The following is a 24,054-nucleotide window of genomic DNA, read 5'->3' as shown; positions in this document are numbered from 1 at the left end:
GCAGTGAACTATTTAAGGTATTTATAATTTAATAATTTTTTTGTAAACTTTATAAATTTCAATGATAGTTGAGTTGATAAAGTAGTATCGTAAATAATGTTTTTTCCTTGAGATAAAAATCAGTAAAAAGTCAATAAAATCAGTAAAAAGTAATTTAAAGCACGATGCGTTTGAGATGTTGTAGAAACATTCAGCGTTTAAGAAACTTGACCGCTAAATTAAAACATTTAAGAACTAAATTAAAACATTTTGGCAGGTGTGCGGTATTGGTCCTCGTTAAACTGTTTTACCGTAAAGTGCTCGACTTCGCGTGCAGGTCGTTGGGCTACCGAAGCGGGGGTGCCATCCCCTCTGTGTGTGTCGTCAAAATTGTGATGGCATGACTTCGGATCTTCCTCAGGGATGTTTCCCAGACCGTCGCCAATAGCCCATTGTGCAGCTCTAGTGCGACGTAAATGAACAACAACAACAACCTTATATTATCGATACATTTGCTCAGTATTGCGTAAAATAACTTTAAAAATCGTAAGAGGTACATGTCTTAAAAAAATAAAAAACAAATAAATAAACTGAATTAAAATTTGATTAAATTAATGGAAGATTTATATTTTATTTTAACCAAATTAAAAAGTGAGCGACATACTGAGAAAATTAAAAAAAATTTAAAATTTCTCAACGGATACATATTTGGAAACTCATTGCTTTTCCAATTTTATTTTTGGAAAATACATGGAAATTCTTTGCATTCCTTAACAGAAATAACTTTTTTTAATAATTGAAAAGTTACCGAGGTGAGCTTTTGATTGTTCTTTTATAAAGGCTGCTGTCAGTTTTTAAGTTTTCTGAGGACTTCAGTCAGTTTGAAAAGCATTCAAGCTGCGTGCGATCGCGCTAGGCTCACGTGCGAAGGAAACATGTATCAGGAACTAATCGCGCATGCACGAATCGCATTGACGTACGATCGCGTATTGCAAATCGCATGATGTGAGACTCTCCGTTAGCTCTACATCCGAATCGTTCACCACAGACCCTTTTGCGCACTTTGAACAATGCAGTGAGAACCAGTTATTTTTTTTCTCCATACAAACCTCAGCCGAAAAGTAAATGTATCTACAACCGTATCTTCATAGGATCCAGTTCAGCCTTCTTCATTTGCAAACCAAAACATTATGGCTCCTAAAATATCAATATCAATATCAATAATTAAAAGAAATCTACATTATCTGAACCAGCAACTTGCAGCTGCTTTTAAAAATAGTAGTGTTGTGGTTAAATTCATATGTATAGTGAACATATTTTGCTACTTTCTTTCTTTCAATGAAACTGCTATTCGAGTTATAAGTGTCACTCCAGGTTTTATTATTCCTCCGAATTTTTGGGTTTGGACTGCATTCACACATTGTTATTTAGAAACAAAATTCTATTTATTGTTAGCTGATGTCATAACAGTTGGATTATGTGGGAAGCTTCTGGAACCATTATGGGGAGCCATGGAAATGCTGACATTTTTTGCATTAGTAAACACATCAGTAGCATTTCTATCAGTGATGTTTTATATTGTTATCTTCACCGTAACATCTGATCCTCGTTATCTATTCTCTGTTCAAATACATGGTTTGGCAGGCTATTGTGCTGCTGTTTCTGTGGCTGTTAAACAAATTATGCCAGATCATGTTCTTGTTACTTTTCCGTGTGGAAAGCTGCGGAACAGAAATGTACCTCTCTGTGTTCTAATATTGAGTTTAATTTTGTGGCCTATTGGCATTGTTGGGGGTACTTATCCTGTCATGTTTACGTCTGGTCTGTTATCATCCTGGGTATATTTAAGATTTTATCAACACCATAGCAATGGAACAACTGGTGATATGGCTGATGGTTTTACATTTGCTAGGTAGGTGAAAATGATATTGTCTAAACCCATGAAGATTGTTCTGTAACAAGAGTAATTTTTAACACCCTTTCCGTATTGTGATCTGTGGCAGAATAATCGCCAATTCTTGGCAACTTCTGGGCAGCGACCCTCGAGAAACTGTAAAAACATCACAGAAAGGGACCAACTCAAAATGTATAACTCGTAACCACCGAGCAAACATCGACATGTTTTTTTTAAAAACAATTTGCAAGTTTAAAATCTCTTTGGCACCTTGGCGATTGTAGTTGGCACGACAGATCACGACATGGAAATATCCCAACACTTTGAATCTTCTTAATTTTTATGTCATTGCAGATTTTTTATATGGGGATAATTCAATATTGGTACATGGTCATGTTATCAGAAAGCACCAAATAAAATTGCTAGGTTATTGATAAGTTTTTGAAAATAGGAAATAATAAGAATATTTGGTGGTTTTTCAGGGGATGGCTGAGTTTTATATTTCGTTTGCACTCTTGCGAGAATGCTGATGTATGACAAAAATTTGTGGATTATTTTAGCGCAGGTACCAATACAAAAACATGTTACATTGGTTTAAAGACACAAACTAACTAATTAAGCAGTGATTGTTTTTATTTATATATTGTTGAATTCAATTAAAATACTTTAATTATTAATAAACAAACTAATTGGCATGGAAAGAACTTACCTATACTGATCTTCATCATTAATGTTGGTGAACCTCTAATGACTTGGTTCTGTTGTCTTTTTTTAAAATCTTATACACTATACCGTTTGTGTGATCAAACTATTGCTAAAAGGTCACATAAGAGATCAAACTTAGACTATAGACTCATGATTAACCCTATTCGATATGTATTTCTTCACATTTTAATCAAGAGCGTTTATTTATATTTGTTAAGGTTCTATGTACTAATGGTACCACAGTATTTTCAATCTAATAGATTATTTTGGAATTTACGATAAATCTATTTAAAATGTTTTATTATGATTCTGAATTAAGTGACGATAAGCGTCACACTTATTAAAGAACCTAACTTATAATATTTAGTTCATAGATTTTCTTAAACTCTGGTTTCTTGTACGCTATTCTGAATGAGCCGTTCTTTCCGAATTATAATTCAATTAATTTCAAAATATATATTTTAAATGAATAAAAATTCTTGAAAAAATAAAAGTTTTTTGCGATATAGATAATATTTTATGTTACGAATAAAAGTTTGATATTAAAAGATTTCATTTAATTCTGAATCTTTTTTATATATTTTATAATCGCCATTGAGCAACTGACCCAATTTTTGGGTTTACGGCTTCTAATGTTCAACTATGTAGCCTTGTCATTTTGAACCCAATCCAGAAGGCAAGGAAACTCGTGGATCAAGTATTGGAGGAAATTCGCCTTCGTGGAGGACTTTTTGATAGAACTAACCCGCATTTGCACCACTAAGGTTATTTCACACAGCACTGTGGTCGGTGCAAGTGGGATGCTGAAATCGTATTGACTGGGATTCAAACCCAGTTTGCCTCATAGGAAGGTGAACGCTCTATCCCCTAAGCCATTGCGGCCCATCTTTTCCATATAGTATAAAAGGAGGAAATAGATTTTTTGCACATCTGCACCTACCTGATGCTTGCTGTTTTTCTTTCCTTGCTAACCACTTTTTGCACATTTTTATTGTTGCCCCTGCAAACAAAATCAAATACTGCAACCATATTAAATATTCGAAATTCAGTTACATAAGGTCACTTTTAAATAAAAAGCATGCATTTCTGAAATAACTGCTGACCAGCCCCCTGACAATTGTTTTTGATATGCGTCTGAACGTGATGCTGAAAACAGAATTGAATATTCCTATCTCTGAAATTCCAAATTTACTTGTGTTATAGTCAATTTTAAGCAATAGTGTAGGGTATACTGAGCTATAGTACTAAACTTTAAAAAGAAAAGAAAAAAACAGTGTATGGTATAACGGGCAAAGACACTGAAAAAGAAACTGAAACTTGACTATTTAAAAATTGTCTATTACACTGGTAGATTGCATATTAAAATAGTTTTATAAAAATATGGCTCCATGGATTTACCATAAAATTGCTGTGAATATAACTCTTTTTCCCCTTTAATAGGTTGGGTCGTATAATCAGGTTCATAGGGCATGCGGGACAGAATTTTTTATTCAAAGGGCAAATGAGGCTCCCTGCCCACAATAAACCCTACATATACGACATACTACTATGCATCTCTTCGTAATTAATTTAAACATTCTTAATTTATCTGCTGAGTGTGGATAGATTTTTTTAAAAAAAAGAAAAGCATCTGTGCAATTTTTTAACCTTAAAAACACATAAGTGCATTTCAGGGCAAGTACGTAGCTGATAATCGAACTTAAAATAAACACAGATTGCAAATTTTGCTCCTTCCCTCAAAATCCACTCTTATCTACACACACAAATACAGTCCAAAACCCACATTGGCAGTTATTATCATCTATGTTTCTGAGAAAAAAATCTAGAAAAACTGGTGCAACAAAATTGTTCCAAAAAGGGAAGGGGTATAGGAATATTTTTACTCTCTGCTATATCAGAGCTGCCAATTTTTTACACTTTTTGAGAAAATTTCTTCTAATAGTAGCTAAGTTTATGCTCTAATGTATGAATCATTGTTTTGTAAATTTGATTGTAAATTTTCTTCACCTCTACATATAAATGATTCAAAAGTTCACATGAAATTCCACTTTGTTCCAGCTGTTTCGTGCTAAGGCTTTTAAAATGTTGGTAAAATAACCAGAAATTCTGAAATCTTAGAATCTTCGCATCTGTACCTCATGTTTGGGAATTTTTTTTTTTTTTTGTTCTCACCAACTATTTTGTCACATGCTGAAAATGAAATCAAATACTGCAATCCTAATAAGTTTGAAGTTCACTTGTCTTATAGTAATTTTTTAACATGCATTTCATAAATAACTTCTGTTCTTTCACAAAATATAGCCCCCAGGTAATTCTTTCATTATGTGTCTGTAACCGATGTTGAAAACAAAATTTCAATTGTATTTCAGTCAATTTTAAGCTACAGTGTAGAGTGTGCTAGGTAAAATGGCAATTTACCTTAAAATAATAGTCTAGGGTATACACGGCAAATGTGTACTAGGCAGTGGCCCTTTAAAAATCATCAGTAGTTATTAAATTATAATGTAACCTACTTTATGGACATTTTTCAACATAAAATTATAGTTCATAAATAAACTATACAGGAGATCTATATTGAATCATTACCCCTAAGCAACAGTTTTGTAATGCATCTGCACACATTTCCAATAAATTTAACACAACAAACACATTCGTTTATAACCTTCTATAAATGAAAAATACTTCAGATCAATATCGAATCATTACCCCTTGGCAACAGATTTTTAATACATCTGCGCAAATTTTTAGTAAGTCCAATAAATAAAAAAGACTAGAACAATATTGAATCATAGATAGCAGGTTCGTTACCACCTCAGCTAGAAATTAACAAGTAAAATAAAAACCCTAGAAAATAAATATATGAAATATTCCACTTTCACAAACATCTTTAAAAAATTTTTAATTGACGACATCATCGTTAATATCACAAGCACACTATATATCAAATCCAAAGAATATACATCATAATTTAAATCCCTATTCCATTTCAAACTCTCCAAAAAACAAAGGAAATTGCCCAACTCCTTCCAATTCTCATAAATGACCTAAATACACTAAAATATCCTCAATTTTAACGAAAGCATTAAATTTATACAAATATTTTTAATGAGAAATTCTTAATTCAACTTCTAATCACGGTCTAGATCGTCAGTAACTCACTTCAAAAAATCACTTTACTAAACCCAATTATGCCCACCAAAACATTCATTCCACATTAAAAAACATATCACAAAATTCAATAATTAAATTTCTGCAGAATGTTACGTAGAAAATCAAAACAAATCAATCTTGCCTTTGTCATCCAATATGTTTGATTCTCCCATAATTTCATTAACGTCTCTGCGAATAACTGTGTTATTAATCTTGCTAATTGAAATTTTATTAGTTTTTAAATTATTATTTTTATTTTTTTAGCTTCTTTCCAAATGTTATTCAACCACCCTTGATTTTAGTTTCAAATGCTGTCTTTGACTTTTTTGTGCATGTCAAGTTGTGCAGGAAACCAGTTCACAAATATAACCAAGTTCCAACATCTGTGACAGTTACCATTCCTGGCACGGATCCCCATGACGCTGAAAGACGAAGGTAATATTCACTAGAATATTGTGTTTTTCTTATTTGTTTATTACCTTTTATTTCACATTGAATGATTTGTTGTGAGAAAATTAATAGCTTAAATTTTCGTATTTTGTTTTAAAATCTTAAAAGTTGTCTCGGAACATGAAAAAACTATTTCTGTGTTTGTAATAATTTTATTCAAAAACAAATTAAAATATCTTCTTTTTTTAAGCTGTTTTATTTTACTCAATACCAACCAAAAAGTGACCGACTTTTTTCTGAAGCCCTTAACCACTTTCATTACCAACTTGTTTGAGAAAAAAAAATTTAAAAAATCTGCATATTTTTTTATTTCATTAATAAATACAGTAGAGTCCCGATTATCCGAGCCCCGGTTATCCGATTTTCCGCTTTAACTGAGCTATAAAATATTTCAAGGATTTTTTTTGTTCTACTTTATTTTTAAAAAAACCGCTGAAAAATAAATCTGAATTTTATCTTCAAACACTCAGAAAAACAAAATCCAGCAACTTGGTCTGATGAAATTATCGTTAATATCGTCAATAATGATAATGAATCCAGCGAAGATGATGAAGGCAGTGATTATTAAAATCAACATATAAAAATCTCTCATACAGATGGACTAAAAGCTATCGAATGTACTATTGAATATATAGAACAACAAAAAGAGGCAACACCAGCCTTCCTGTTATCCCTAAAAAAGGCGAAACATTACTACAGAAAAGCGCCAAAGTTACGTAGAACGAAAAACGATTAAGGACTTTTTTAAGTAAAAACTATTTAATTCTCCTAAAGTATGCTTTTTAAATGTTTTTAAGTAAGCTTTTTAATTATAATATGAATTGTATGTGGTATACTCGTATACATTTTGTATTTCTTAAATATATTACATTTATACCTTCTATTTTTCTTTCCGTTTTTATACTCTTCGCTTTAACCGAGTTTTTCAGTTATCCGAGTTTGCTGCGGTCCCCATTAACTCGGATAATCGGGACTCTACTGTACAAGGAACTAAAGCAAAACATAATGCACAAGCTCTAAGTTGAAATTTTAATTTTTTTATGTGTAAAAACTATTTAATTTACCATCAGTTTACTATCCCAAACTGTCTCGGGCAAATAAAAAAAAGTTAAATATTAGTCTTTGTATATGTTCACATCTTCATAATCTGAAAAATCACCTGCATTAGTTTCGCTCGCAAGCGCCATTTTTTAATTCTTTTTTCTATGTAAATTCATCAACTATTGTATATACAATTATACAAAACACGTCTGCAGTCCCACAGATAACAAAACTTCTGAACAAATATTGGCTAACTTCCAATCACAGCAGATTATTATAATTTTTTGTTTTGCTTATGGCCGAATAAAAATGTGATAAAACAAAATGTATTGGTGAATTCTGATATGCCTGAGTTTACTTTAGATCATAAAAATTTGCAATATATACATACCCGAGTTAACATGGGATAATCAGGGAAGCGGTTAATCTCTATTGACTATCTTAGTTAGCAAAATTAAATCATGCAGGATAGGAAAAAAAAAATGGTGTTCAGCTTTCAAAATCAATGTAGATTTTCCATACATTGCTAGGAAAGTCTATTCAATATAAGCATTTTAAAAAAGTATTTAGTTCTATGATGAATTTTAACTAATTTATTAACTTTATGTAAACTAAATATGTTTTATTATATTGTAATTCTTTGTATTATATTGAAATTGTATTAGAAGTTATATTATATTGAAATTCGTGAGTAGTTAGTGCTGTATCTCATCCTCATGAAAACTCCTGTTCGACACTATGTCAAAAAATAAATCTTTCCATTTTCAAGGTTTTATTAATCAGAGTAATTTTAATACACGTGCTTATCAAGACAGAAATCGGGTGTAGTTGGAAGTTGTAAAATATAATTTAATAATTGAAGATTGTGATGACAACAGGATGATGAAAATAACAGTTGAAGATAAAAATCGGATCACAATTAAAATAAAAACTTTTATTTAGTAGTATTTGTAGAGCTCAAGATACAAAATTATACTTTTATCCATTGGACTTTAAGTTGTATAAATTTTACATAATAATATCAATAAGGATAGGCCATGGGAGACAAATCCCTCATGACCTGCCTAATCAAAAGCCAAATTATAAAGTTAATTGAATTGTTCCCAACAGACAGTTAGAATCATGAGAAGAGATCCATGGTTGGTAATTTATTGAAAAATAACATAGCCAAAAATAAAGCTAGCGCACCATAATCAATATGGGTTTGGAAATACTTTGGCAATCTCAAACCACCAATGAAACTGTAAGAATTATTATAACTATGTAACTAAAACATATTTGTCGTAAGAAATTTTAGAATAAAGAGTTATAAATAGATTTTTGTTTGCGATTAGGCGAGACAGTGAATTAATGAGTCTACATTAGTATTGAAATAATAAGTTAGTATAGGGGTGCACAACCTGCGGCCCGCGGGCCAAATGTGGCCCTTCGACTGCTGAAGTGCGGCCCGCAAGAGCTTCTAAACACAATAAAAAAAATTTTAAAAAATGGCAATTTTTATTCGCACTTTTAAGTCATCACGTTTTGACACAATCAATTTTAACAGATTCTTTAGTAAATGTACGTTTGACGCGCTTTCTTTAAGCGGATTTTATAGTAAATATAGATGATTTTTTTTAAACAGTTATTTCCGCTTTTCTACGTGATTTCGAAAATCCCGAATTTTTATTGCGACGCGAGTTTCAGATTACAAATTTAAATAATCACTTTTTGTGCACTTTATTTGTGACGATTTCATCTTAAATCTAAGTGATTTTTTATCTTTTTTTTTTTTGCAATTCTTTCTTTTTTTTTCAGCAATTTTTTTCGGCAGTTATTGCTATGCGTTCCCACGTATTATAAACAATTCCAATTATTCTATTACGACATGCAAATTTTAAATCATGCATTTGACACGCTTTATTCGTGCTGAGTTCAGCATAAATATATTTTTTCCCAATTATTTCTATACTTTTCCACACGATTTTGACGATCCCGTTATTTAACTATGGTGTTATTACGGCACGTGATTGTTAATCGCGCAATTAAATAATCAATTTTTGATACGGTATTTCGGTACAGTTTTATCGTAAATCCTAGTTATTTTTCCTTCGTTTTTATTTCCGTAACGAATATGATTTGGTCGAATGTGGTAATGAATTGTGATTTGGTCAAAAACCAAATGTTCGGCAAAAAAAAAGAATAAAAAATCGACTGAACGCCGTATACTTGGGGCCAAATAGCAAAATCTTTTACTGCTACAAGACACTGAAACTAACATTTTAATGACTCAGAATAATATTTCCTGGAAAAACGTATTCATAAAATTCACGTAACGTATTCATACTCTAAGAAGAACGTTTTTGTCAATCAAGAACGTTTTTGAAAATGTCGAAAAGCGAAACAGAGAACATAAAAATCAATCTTAATTTTTGAAAAAAATTTTTAAAGCTGAACATCTCAGTTTTTCAATTACCAGAAAAAGCCAAGAAAAAAGAATTAAGTCATCAGAAATGTTATTAAAAATTACTGCGTTATAATGAAAGCGTCTAAAAAAAGTTTTTTTTTTATTTAAAGAAAATAAAAAGATAGAAAAAATGTTCTTAATTTTTAAAATGAAAAACTTATGCCGAAAATCTCAATTTAAATTTTTCTCAATGCCATAATTTTAGAAGAAAAAAATTGCTATAAAATAAACCTTATTAGTAACTTTATTTTTAAAAAAAAGCTGAGTCATAATAAAAATGCCTAAAAAAAGAAAAACAGAAAAAATAATTTTTTTTAGTTCCTGAAACAAAACTTTAATACTGAAAATCACACTTTTCTATGTTACTGGTTATTTATATTACAGTACAGGGAAAGAGTGATAATAAATTAATAGTATGAGACGTTCTGTTAAAATGCTGGGTTATAATAAAAACTGCAAAAAATGGATCCTTCTCAATTCTCAAAGTATCGAAAAAATGACAAAATTGACTTGTCTGATTATAATTTTTAAAAAAAAAGTAATATCTATAAAAATTCAAAAATAAAAAAAACTTAGAAAAATACATTTCTAAAAAATATTCTGCCAAATATTTGACTGATCATTCAACCAACTGAATTTTTCACAGAAGGGCCAAATACTCGTTACATCCCTCCCTAATTTAAATGCAATGTTATTGCAACTTGAGAAATTCATAAAATGGCGGAAAACGTGAATTTTTAAACTGCTCACTGTTTGTAGTTTAGATTTCAATTTTTTGTTGCTTAAGTGATCTTTTTCGATAAAAAAAAGGAAAATGTTTACGATATAAAAAATCTAATAATTAATAAAATAAAATAATAAAGTACATTACAAAATAAGCATTGAATTTTATTTTGAACTATCACAGTTTTGTTTTTATTTTAGGCTTTTGTTTAAAACCTATAAATTTTCTTCAATTAAAATATTTAATTTGAATTTATAATACTTAAATATGACTAAACTTTTTCCTACTTTCATTCTGTGGGCATTGCAGTTTTTTTTTATTTATTAGAATTTAATTCTAAAATGAATTTTCGTATTGCATGATATGATAAAAAAAAAAAACATTTCTTTTCTTCAATGTTTATTTATTTTGATAAATCTATTGTTCAGATAATAAAAATAGCAAGTTTTTTTTTGTAAAAAAAAAGTATAAGTTTTTTTATTTTTGAATGAATTCTAATAATGGAACACTACTAAGTTATTGATATTACTAAGTTTATTGATAAAAAAAATGGAACGCTAATGTTTAAATAAACATTACTACATTTGTCATTAACATGTCTAAATACATGTGCGGCCCTTCGTTAGCCAACCTGCTGTGCAAGTGGCCCTTCACTCAAAAAGGTTGTGCACCCCTAAGTTAGTAGTTACATTGATGAGAAAAGAATAAAAAATTTTATGTTCGCTTTAAATAAAAATTAGCTAATTGATTTAATTTAGTTATAATTTGATTAAAAATTATTAAAATAATATGTTTAAGTAATTTAAAGAAATTTTAAAAGCTAGGAAATATGTAATGCCAATTGTGGCATCACAGTGTTTAAAAATATCAGAATCTCTGTATTGACTCGATAAAATATTGATTTTTTTGACATTGAGACTGAGGAATACCATTGTAAAAATTTTTGAAAATCAGTTTTCTTTTTTATGATGTAATATGACAATGCGCAGTTCTGCTGAACTTAATATACTAAAATATATAAATGAAAATTATATGATTGGAATAAATTCTCACAGGCTTTTTTTATTCGGAAACATTGCAATTTCCATGTAGGACCTAAAATTTTTTTTACATCATGCTGTTATCTTGTGAAAATTTCTATCTTGTGAACTTATGAAATACTTATCGGGAAACAATATTAATTAACCATCTGATGTTTATATGTTAAATTTGGAAAATGTTAGGTTAATTATATTGCCCTAAACTTTTTATATGTATTTAGAAAAGTGTTGTAGTATCTTGGTACAGTGACAATTTCTGAGAACCTAATGGCGACAATAGCATTTTTTTAAAAGGAAATTATGATTTTTAATATTAGGTGATATCACAGTAAAAGTTACTATCCGAGATATTGAATTAATTTCTGGGTAAGAGAAAGAAAATTTCATCTCTTTAAAGAAATTCTTTCTTTTTATTATTTCTGAAAATGGATTTATAAGACGAGTTTTATTTAATATGGAAATTATTTTTAGATATTTTTGTTTTGAAAAAATATAGCTCATTTACTTTTTATTTTTGTTGTCCTCAATTTTGTTTTTATTTAAATTAATGTTGTAATTGTACCTTATGAGTATTACAGCGTGTTTTACTAATGGTATATGTTGGTATAAGTACTACTTATGCATAACTTTTCATGTTGATTTTTTCTTTTTTTTAGGGAGTATGTAAATCTGTTTTAATCTTTTAGATTCAGAAAAATTTTATATTCTATAAGTGTATTTTATTTTAACATGTTTTTGCAATATTTTTATATTTTGTGAGCATTTTATTGAAAGAAAAGCAGTAATTCTGTTTGAAAAACTCGAAAGCTTGCCAAACAGTCCTTTCTGAAGAAATTATGACATAAACAGAAATGGAAATCTGAAAACCATTGAGGGTTGCTGGTTTTCTTAGTAAATCAAGATTTGACAGGGCTTGTGATGAAATAATAGGCATTACATATTTCCTAGCTTTTAAAATTTCTTAAATTTATTTTACTTCAGTCATTCTTGATCGAATTTTTATTAAATTTAACCCATTAGGAAATCTTTATTACATTTTAAAAAAAAGCTAATATAAATATTTTATTCTTTTCTTAACAGTCAATGTAACGGTTAACATTTAGTTTCAATACAAATGTGAAACTCATTGATTCACTGTTGTGATTAAATTGAAAACAAAATCTATTTATAACTTTTTATTCCTTATTCCGTACCACAGAAATGTTTCAGTTACATGATTATACTGGTTCTCACAGTATTTTTGGCACTTAGCCATAGCCAAATTATTTTCAAATTTAAAATTGATTACGGGGGTTGGCTTTGTTTTTTTGGGCTATTTTATCTTTAGATAAATCGCCTACCTTAGATCTCTTTGCATGCTCCTAACTGTCCGTTGAAACAATTAACTTTACTTTTAATTTCGAATTGTTGGCGTTAGGACGGATGATTTTAAACCCATTGGTCAGACCGTTAATTAGTTTTACAATAATTCTTGATATGCAAGAATAATTCAACATCCTTTTTAGAGACCTCCTTTTTATTTTATAATTTTAAAAATATGGCCATATATTCTTTAAAAGAAGATTTACAAAGATAATAAATAAATTTTGCTTAAATGATTTTATTTATTTTTCTGGGATAAGTATCCCTCCTTCATAACAAATTGGAATGTATCTGATGTGGCCAAAAATATGCTTAGTATTGCAATGATGCTACCTCCACAATACACTAAAAGTGGACTAGGGCCATTATTTTTTCCGATTCTAAATCAGCATTACAGGCCTTATCGCAAAATAGCCAGTGTGTGTCACAGTAAATTTTGGATTGCAGGTTGTTTTTAAAAGATACTATCCATAAAATCTCTTTCCAGTGGGTACCTGTGCACTGTGAAATCGTAGGAAATGAACAAGCTGATATATTTGCAAAAAAAATAGGAGCATTAGTTGTCTAAAGACCTAAAGGAATGCCGACCTTTCATTCCTTGAAACTTTTAATTTGACGTTTAAGCAGAGCTTAAGGTTTAAAAAAAAGCTGAGGCATCTAAGGATAAGAGCTGAACAATCCTTAATGAAAACCCCGACTTTGTTCCTAGTGCCCCTAGAAAAGCAACTGTGGCTGGCTTTAGACTTTTAATTGGACATGACTGTTTGAAGTCTCTTCTCTTTTGTATCAGCTTAGCCGACACACCTGACTCATCTCCTTCTGACTCCATTCTTTCAATGACTGCTGAACATTTAGGACACTCTGCAGTACTGAATTTTAATTATACAATTGAAAATACTGGAGAGCATTTGCACTAATGGCATAGGTGGTAATGTTTGTAACAGTGTGTGGCATTTGTAAAATAAAATATTTTATGAACTTATTTAGTATTATGTTATTTCATGTAACTTCTTATGACTTTAAACTTTGATAAATGTATTTTGGTTCAGATTTTTTTTTTCTGAAACAGATTATTTTCCCTCATTACCAGAATTAAATAACATCACCAAAGTTAAAAATTTTTTTTTTATTGAGTTTCTAATTCTTATTAAAAATTTTCAATTTTTATTCTCTTTTCACCATGTCTTGAAAATAACAATATCTGCATTATCAAACTTGTGGCATGACTTAAGGAAAATGTGTATTCATCATTCTTAGTTGCAATAAATGCTTTAGAAATTATTTGTCCTATATACTTATATTGTTCAATTCATCATAATTCTACATTGATTGTTTTAATAGCCTATCTTCAAACTGAAAAATTCTTTTTCCTTGTGTAATATGTGTTTTCTTGATATGTGCCTAAGATGGATAAAAATGTATTGTTGTTTCTTCTTGGTATAAAATTGATTTAAATAAAACTGTCCTGTGATACAAAATCTTGTTTTATCAAGGTGCAGCAAGTTTTACCTTGAGGCAGTAAGCAATATTTATTTTAAATTTGTTTTTGTTGGGAAGAAAAGTATAACAGTTGGAAAGGTAGACACATTTTAAGGTTTTTCTATGTGTTGTAAAATCTGTCGGTAATCGGTCGCAGCTAAAAGATGAAAAATGTTCGTAGGTGCTACTTTTTCCTTCATGTATGTGTGTTATGTTTTCATTCACTATACAATCTATAATTTGTCTTTGAAGAAAAGATTCATTAATTTTGTTTCTTTTTATTTCATTCATTTATTTATTGCTATTGTTTCTGTATTGAAGTTTGTGCAAATTCTACTAAAATTTAGTTGCTATTTACTGAGAAAAAAATCTTATTCAATCGATAATTTGTGAACTTGTATGAAAATTATTGTTTTTTTTTTTTAACTTTCTTTATCTGAGAATGTTTAAATCTTCCAGAAATACTCATTTCTATGCCAAATATTTTTTCTACAATTAGGTAATGCAATTTTAAAACTAACTATTAAACTTAGAAAAGAACAAACCATCTACGGACAAAGTCTTCTGTAAACATCCTAGTTTTCTTGACCTTGAACACTGGCGTTCAAAGAGCAGATGTTCTTGTGCAGTTTGTCAAACACACAACTTTCCGTGTTTAGTCTCCAAGCATGCTTGGCATTTATTTCATCTATCCACTGAATGGATGAAAGGCTTAGTCAACCTTGCCCGATCTGAGGATAGAATCCCAGACAAGTGGCATGGGAGCATGAAGCGCTACTTCTCAGACACCAGGCATCCAACCATTAAAATTTAACCAGAAGTATATTATTGAACTGAAAAAAAAATTTATTCATGTTAAGTAATATATTTTAAAACTGAACTCTGTTTCTGTTTTCTTACATTTAAATAATGCATTTTCTTCTGATCCATTTTTAGTTTTACTGGGTTTTTATGTTATTTTTTCATTTCGTTAACTTTTGCGTCATTCAGCGATATTACTCAATAAAATATTTATTTTAATTATTGTATGATTTGTTAGAATTACTCACAAAGAAAGACAAGAATATGTATCAGACACATTACATATTTTAAATTATATTTTTTAAGAAAAGTATAGGTAAAATGTCATTACTGTCCCTTGTTCTCAACTCATGTGACCTACAGTGGACTGATCGTAAAGACACAGTTCCCAGTAGAACACCTAAGTCAAGCATCACTGATTGCGGTCAGTAAACAAGAGGCTGCCCACTTTTATCAGCCTGCACAGAGTAGTGGGTGCACAGTATTAGTTCTTGTTTTACTGTTCTACCATGAAGTGCTAAACTTTATGCGTTGGGCTATCAAGGCAGATGAGCTATGTTGTTGTCTTATGCCACTTGTCTATACAAAAAAGCCTATTTTAAGACAAAGGGGTGTGCTTCTTGTTTTCCAGTGGCGCCATCTATGTCCAAGAATTCATCTGTCACACACATACATCGCAGCATGTTTTACAGGCAGGACACATTCCCCAGGACCCTTCCATCCATCCCCAGATTGTAATTTTGACCTGAGTCAGAGCACGGTCGATCTCCGTTTCAGTACCCCTCGTGGTATTGATTTGTTTTAGGAACTAGGAAGACTGTGATTCTGGCAGATTTGGTGTGCACCAATCACCATTTTGTCGCAAGGAGTCTTCGACGAACGGAAATGAACTTACAACCTCTTGGACATGGGGCCCAATGCCCTAATAACCAAGCTATTCTGGCCGGTATTGAAGAATTAACATTTGAAAATAATTTTTTGAAGTGTTGATTCTGATAAATTTTTGTTTATTAGGACATGTCACTTCACACAGAAATCTGACATTTTCTGAGCTCAAGTACTCAGAATTTTTGTTTATTCCTGTAAATTCTAACTAACTCTGCTTTTACAGTGATTGCTTTATATTTGAAATTTTTATTATTTTAAACAGATTATATATTTTGTTCTCACTTATGAAAATCTAAAGCATAGCAAATTATCTTAATCATTGACTTTAACATAAATTTTTTTAATTGATTATTATTTAATTTTCAGAAAATCAGATTATTTAAGACACTAGTTTTACTCATCGATATTGTGGTACATGTTGAATTAACTTTTTTTTGTTTAATAAATTGTCTACATTCTTTAAAAATAATTTAAGTTACATAATGTTGTGCTTATTTATTTTTTGTATTAAATGTATCGTAATCTGCAGCATATAATCGGCAGATTACCTGTTATAAAAACATTAAAATAATGTTCTGCATTTGATAATCTGCCAAAATTATTATACAAGTATTTGTCATCACGAATCTCCTATCGTCAATCATCATCAAAAGTGTAAAAAACTATCCACAGTGGATGGGAAAAATTGGTGCATGTGAATTTGGAGATGCAAATAAGAACTTTATTGGTGAAGCACACTTGACCGTGAAAAACTCACCAATCAGATTCTCGCTCACATTTCCGAAATCATATGCAAAATATTTTGGCTTTCCGTGTGAATGCCTCTTAAATGTGATTACATATCTGCTCACTCCTTTTCCTGCCGATACCCATTAGCTTGTAGATGATGTAGATTTGCTCAATGACGTAGTTTCTGCTGGTGGGAGGGGTTTTGTAATTTGTTATTCTTACTCCTGTGTTAAATAAACCAATGTATAATATATTTTTATTAAATATAAATTTCGTTAAAATTTTGCTTTTTTTTTAAACCTGGAATTTTATGTAAATTCACTTGGGAAAGTAAAGAGACAATTTCTTCTTTTTGAGTGAGAATGAACCCTAAATATTCTCAAGACCATAATAAAGCCAAACCATGTTTAAATGCTTTAAAAATGTCTAAAAGCTATAATACCCTGATTTAGGCTATATGAGTATTCTCTGATTTAGGGTATTTCCCCAGGTCAGGGGTAATTACTTTGGTAAATACTCATTTATAACTCTTGGGTTTTACCCAATACTTTTGAAATATTAATCCACATCCATAAAATAAGAATAACAAAAACTAATCTAAACTTTCTATTATTGAAGCAAATTCTGTACAATTAATTTAGCTAAAAAACTATTACTGGGGATTGCAGTGTTAAACCTGTATTACTTACATTACTAAACATTCTTTGAGCAATGTAAATAATTTTTCTAATTCTCTAAATTGTTCCCTAATTTAGAATTTTTTTTAGGTACTTTCAAACTATGGGTGTCCATTAAAAACTGTATTGTTACTGCATATCCTGACCAATTAAGTAATAGTTGCAGTTTAGTTTAAAGGGTGAATGATTAGTTAAAAAGAATATTATGGACTTTTTTTTTAAAATTTTAATTATGTATAGACATAACTTAAATAAGAGCTTTGTGAACTATGAATCATAACATTAAATGTTGTTGAATCATTTGGTATTAATAACTTTATAATTTAGGAATTGTAAAAAACATGTTTAATTACATATTTTTGATGTTGTGAAAAGAAACATATAATACCAGATAAGCTATAATTTATATTTTTCTTTATTAAAGAATTTTTACTCTTCAATTTTTTTTTCCTGTGTGAAATATGTTAAAAATAAGTTATTTTGTAACACCATTTTCTGTTAATTCATTTTTTGCAGCTTATCTATGAAGCTTTATGTCTGATTAAGTATTTGCTTAAAACTATATTCTCTGTTTTTATTGAATTAACAAAATTGAAAAAACAAGTAAAAATCAAAAAAAGAAGAAAAAAATTCTTAAAATGTATATATATTTTTTCAAGTATATTATATGATCTGAAATTTTTCGTCTTCATTTATTTATGTGGTAATATACCAGTAACATACTTAATGTACATACACCCTTATCATACACCAATATATGAGGGGTCACACAAATATTTTCTGCTTGTGAGTTGTCTCCGCAGTAAAAATTTTAAGAAGCTCTCGTTTAAATTGTATATCAAATTTTTAAAAAAAATTGTTTTTCTACAGGCAAATTGCTTTACGTGCCTTGAGTGAAAGATTGAGCAAAGTTGAATCTAGTCCCTGGCCTCTAATTCCAGATGTATCCAAGTATGCTGAAAAATCGAAAAGTGTTAACTTGACAATGCCACCAATCTTATCACCTCATCAAAGTTCAACAGCATTAGCTACAAACTCTAAGCCTCAAACTGCACACAGTGATGAAACCGCCAGAATAACAACACATCCTTCATCAGAACAGTGATTTATTTTATTCATTTTAAATTCATTTTCATTTATATTTTGAGAGTCATCATCATCTACTATTATATTAAAACAAAAGAGTTCATGTTGAATTGCCAACAATAGTGAGAAACGAGTAAAGTAACATTTGATTTGATGTTTTGTGAAGTTTAGAGATAAATTGTTAATTATCTATAGAAATTGGTTATTGATCAATGTTAAAAAAAAAGACAAAAAAAGATTATATATATTCTAAACTGTGATCTCAAAATACTAAAAAAAATATTTTTAGGTTATACTTCATATTTTAGTGTGCATATTTTGATTGCTCTTTCATTATTTTCTCTATTAATAATATATTATCTTAATAAAATATTATTCTAACATTCAATTATATGTAGTTTCCTATAAAAGATTTAATAATTAAGAATATATATATATATATGTATATTATATCATACAGAAGAACTTAGTTAAGTACTGTTCAAAGTTGACAGAGGAATTTGCTTTTCATTGTTTTTCAAAATATCTCTTTATTATTTTTATTTACCATAAGGAAATGAACATAGTGTTAATGAACAAAAACTGGTCAATCTTACTGCTTTCTTATTATTAAATATTTATATTAAGTTAAGTTTTAAACATTGACTCTAAGCCGGTATTTCCATTCATAGTACAAACTAAATTGATTTGTGAAATATGAACCAATATTTATTGCAGGATTTTTATGTATCTTGTATAAGTTATTGTTCAGTGTAATACAATAAAATTGTTCTTTTTCACAACTGCTTATATTTTTGTGAATATTGAGCTTACTATTATGTGTTAATCAGATGTAAAAGTTGTAATTTTATTGATATAAAAAAGTATGTTGTAAAATAGTTCCCGCTTTTATTTGATATTTTGTATGATTTTTTAAAAAAAAAAAAAATTTTAATACTTATTTTAGTAAACTAATTTGCAAGAAAGGGCTGTGTGTTAAATCTTAGTCTGCAGTTATTAAATAATATTGACTGGTTTGGAAATTAATTTCGTTGTTTGACAACAGAGGACTTAATGTTTCTTTCACAGGCAATTTTGCTCTTAAGCCGCATAACCATTATTTTTTTTGAAAACTGATACAGCAATTCTTATTTGTGAAAAAGTTTGATTTATTCTATGTATTAGTTTTTGGTTGGTGAACTTTAAAATATGGAAAGTTAAATACAACATTTTTGGTTATGTTGTTTTTAACTTGAAATATTTACTTGGAATATTTAAAAGCAGCATAATTAAAATTTCTAGAAATAGTATATGTATTACATTAATAGTTATCTTTTCAAACCATTTTGAAAATTTGTTATCATGATTTCCTACTTAACAAGAAAGCCTGCAATTAGTTCTGCCAATAAAGTTAATATTTTTATGACATGCTGTGTAGAAAGAAATTAAGGTTTAAATTTCTTTTTATAACATTGAATTGATTTAAAAAATTGTAGAATCTGTGGTAACTCTGATTTGAGTTTTTATAATATTTTGAAAATTTTTTGTGTTGAGGATTTTCTGCATAGAAAGTTGCATTTCTGTCTGCAAACTTTGCCACAAAAACTAATTCTGTCATGTAAACTGTTCAGGAAAAGTATCGATGGGTTGATTTATCAAAATGTTTTAGGATCTTTGCAACCAAATTTAAATTTTTTGAAAGTGTCCTGCTATTGCTTGTAAGATAAATTAGTTTATGTTTGAATTAAATTACTATTTTGGATTTGAAAATTCTAAAGGAAAAGCTAATAAATCTGAGTAAAACATTCTGTAAATTTTAAATTATTAAGATTCTTTTAATTTTATTTTGAATGTAACCACACAAACCAGAAAACTAATTTGTAATGATGACTTAGAAGTGATAGGAAGGAACTATTAATGCACAAACTATACAGTGTTAAAAATGAAATTAGCTTTGATTTAAATTTTTTGTCATTTTTTTAAGTATTAATTGACTATAAGGAAATAAGGCTGTATAAGTGGTTAAAAATGACATTAGTTGAGATCATCTCAAGTTGTTAATATTTCTCATACATTTCCAAAATATGCTGAAATTGTTTGATTATTTTTAAAAGATTGCTGTTAGTCATTTTATAAAAAGCATAATATAAGCAGCAAAATAGAAGGCTGTTCATAATTCCTTCTGCAACTACAGAAACAATTAAATTTTTATAGATAACCCATCCCAAGGTCTTTTACCTAGCCCCATAAATGAATATCACTCAGGGGGATAAACTTGTCTCAGCATGCAAACCATGTCAAAAATGAAATAGAATGTTAAAATGATAATGTTAACTTTCGAAACTCCTCTTATTAAGTAAAGGTAACTTACTAACACTTTACAATAAAATACACCATACAATAATCAGTCTATTGACTTGTTAATGTATGTTTAGTGTTAACTGGTTGAAGTTATCTAAGAAAATTAGATGAATTTAGCAATACTGAAAATTATGTGTTCATTTAAATGTTCAATGTCAAAATTCATTCAAATGTTACGTGTTCAAATTCATCTGATGCTTCTTGAAAGAATTCAAACAAGTCAGAGAAAAATGAGTGCTAATCCCCACTTTTGTGGTTGATAACCTCTGTTTTTATACTGTTTTGGAATTATCACTACACCCCACTACGGATCGATGACATCTTGTCTATAGGATGAGCCCTACACCCCATTTCCTCAGTATAGATCAAAGTCTAGCCTTCCTAAAAAGCTCTTAGTAACATGAAATGGCTCTTTTTTTGATAAATGGTTTGGACAATAATTAACAAAGGACAATAGTTTTGGTAAATAATTAAGATGCAAATGCTTCTTAAAAAATTTGGGTATTTATTTTTTCAGACCTATGGGTCTATTTGAAAAATTTGACGCTTACCTTTAAATCTTAAATCTGAAACAAGTTTCAAGTGAATTTCTCATCGGAAAAAGTTATAAAAATATATATATACTCTTAATGTAGCATTATTTGCACTAAAAATTACTTCTTAAAAATTTTGTGTTATTATTTTTTGACATATACGGGTATTTTTAAAAGAATTGACGCTCATTTTTTAATCTTAATCAAGTTTAAAATGAATTCCTCATTGTAAGAAATTCATAAATTGTCCTCCTTTTCGTCAACTATACATATACTCTTAACATATCATTGCTTGGAATAAGCAAATCCTTCTTAAACATTTTGATAACTTATTTCTTGAAAATAAGTAACTTAGGAATGTAATAAGTAATTTTCGTATTTTTGGAAAAATTGACGCTCACTTTGTAACCTGGAACAAGTTTCAAATGATTTCCTCATTGCAAAAAATTATAAAAAAAATTCGCAATATATCCTTTATTACGTTAACGATATTAATGCTCTTAACGTAGCATGGTTTGGACTAAACATACGCTTCTTAAAAACTTTGGGTATTTATTTTTTCACATCTAAGGGTATTTTTTGAAAAATTTTGACTCTTACTTTGTAATCTGAAACAAGTTTGAACCAAATTTCTCATTGCAAAAAAATTATAAAAAATTCACAAAGTGTCCTCCATTATGTCATCGATAAATATGCTCATACCGTGAGTAAAAAATTGGAGCACTTATTTTTTGAAACATTGATATTTTTGAAAAAAGTGTAGCTCCCTTTGAAATCTATGTTAACCATACATACGTTCTTATCGAAGCACGGTTTAGACTAAACAAATGCTTCTTAAAACTATTTTAGTAATTATTTCTTCACATATGTGGGTAATTTTGAAAAATTGTGGGTATGTATTTTTTCGCATTAATGAGTATTTTTGAAAAAGCTGACGCTTCCTTTTTAATCTGAAAAATTTTTAAAAAAAATTCCTCTTCGCAAAAATTATAAAAAATTCGCAAAGTGTCCACCATTTTTTTTTAACTGTATGTATACACTTTATGTAGCCTGGTTTGAACTAAACAAATTAATCTTAAAAATGTCGGGGTTTTATTTCTTCACATCTATGGGTATTTAAACATTTGAGGCCATGTCACCCTCTAAACTCTGAGAACCATGCCACGCTAAGAGCATATATATAGTTAACATAATGGGGGACACTTTGTGAATTTTTTAAAAATTTTTGCAATGAGTATTTTTTGCAACTTCAGCAGTATTTTGCAACTTTTTCAAGAGTATCAACATTTTTCAAGAAGTAAGTACTCAAACTTTTTAAGAAGGATTTGTTTACTCACAGTATGAGCATATTTATCGATAACAAAATGGAGGACACTTTGCGAATTTCTTATAATTTTTTGCAATGAGAAATTCATTTGAATCTTGTTTCAGGTAAAAAGTGACAAATTTTTCAATAATATCCATAGTTGTGAGGAAATAAATACTCAGCATTTTTTTGAAGCAATTGTTTAGTCCAAACCATGCTTTGTAACGGGCATATTTGTAGTTATTAGAGTTTAATTTGCGAATCTTTTAAAATTTTTTTGAATGAGAAAATCATTCCTTACTATTTTCAGATTAAAAAGTGAGTGACAATTCTTAAAAAAACACCCGCATTTGTTAAGAAATAAGTATTCAAAATTTTTAAGAACGATTTGTTTACTTTTTATAATACTACGTTATGAGCATATTTATTGTTACAATGGAGGATAATTTGCGAATTTTTTATAAATTTTTGCAATGAGTAATTCATTTGAAACTTGTTTCATACTTAAAAGGAAGCATCACTTTTTTAAAAAAAAAATACCAACCAATACGTTTCATGAAATAAGAACTCTAATTTTTTAAGAAGGATTTGTTCACTCACGATATGAGCAAATTTATCGATAACATAATGGAGGACACTTAGCGATTTTTTTTTAATTTTTTGCAATGAGGAAATAATTTTAAACTTTATTCAGATTATAAAGTGAGCGTCATTTGTTTTACACAAATACCCATATGTATCAAGAAATAAGTACTTGATATTTTCAAGAAGCAATTTTGAGTATCAACAATACTTCGTTATGAACATATATGGGTGATTCTCACGAAACATGACAGTTCGGACCAAAAAATTTCTTCAAATTTAAAGTCTTCAAAATAATGTAAAATTTTTTTTGTATACTTCTTTAGCTACGCTTATTAATATCTTATAGACAGCAGTGTAGTTTATTGACATTTGCTCGAGAAAAAAAATAAAATAGAAATTCACCAAATCTTGAATGCCAGGAAAATGACATATTACCTTGGAAGTTTAAAAAACAGTCCTTTTAAGTTAATAGTAAGTAACTCAACTTAAGCATTTATATTAGATGGACCATAAATTGCTTAAATTAATTCTTTTTATCCACTGTAGAAAGAAACAAAAAAAATTTTGTTGCTGATATGCACAAAATAAAATTGTGTATAATAATCAATCATTAAATAAATAAATAACTTTGATCACATCCAAGCATATTACAATCATACATAAACTTGGTATTAGGTTAATATTTGCTTTCCCTCTTTACACTATTAGCAGTTAAAGAGAATTTCTGGAAACACTTTAATGTCCTGGCATTCATAAGCCAGGATAATGAAAAATTCGCCATTTTATAGCATATAACTTAATTTAATATTCTGGCCGAAGACGTTTATATTCTGCAGAAA

At 29.1% G+C, this 24,054-nt stretch overlaps 1 protein-coding gene across 1 annotated transcript; it reads left to right on the top strand.

Annotated features, from left to right (window-relative positions):
- The first annotated feature begins 1,003 nt into the window (after positions 1-1,003).
- On the top strand, positions 1,004-19,329 carry LOC107455529 (transmembrane protein 115). The gene is made up of 3 exons (XM_016073133.3): positions 1,004-1,891; positions 5,993-6,163; positions 18,236-19,329. Exons 1-3 carry the CDS (start codon positions 1,170-1,172, stop codon positions 18,468-18,470), a joined length of 1,128 nt encoding a protein of 375 aa, XP_015928619.1. The 5' UTR covers positions 1,004-1,169; the 3' UTR covers positions 18,471-19,329.
- Positions 19,330-24,054: the final 4,725 nt, after the last annotated feature.

This window comes from Parasteatoda tepidariorum, chromosome X2 (genome assembly GCF_043381705.1).
Source record: "Parasteatoda tepidariorum isolate YZ-2023 chromosome X2, CAS_Ptep_4.0, whole genome shotgun sequence".
Taxonomy (NCBI): Eukaryota; Metazoa; Arthropoda; class Arachnida; order Araneae; family Theridiidae; genus Parasteatoda; species Parasteatoda tepidariorum.
This window is presented reverse-complemented; position numbering and strand designations above follow the sequence as displayed.

Excerpts from the sequence above, each read along its gene's own strand:
- LOC107455529 (XM_016073133.3), top strand. The coding sequence starts at position 1,170 with ATGGCTCCTAAAATATCAATATCAATATCAATAATTAAAAGAAATCTA. Across the intron at positions 1,892-5,992 it reads GATGGTTTTACATTTGCTAG|CTTCTTTCCAAATGTTATTC; the intron begins GTAGGTGAAAAT and ends TTATTTTTTTAG. Across the intron at positions 6,164-18,235 it reads CATGACGCTGAAAGACGAAG|GCAAATTGCTTTACGTGCCT; the intron begins GTAATATTCACT and ends GTTTTTCTACAG.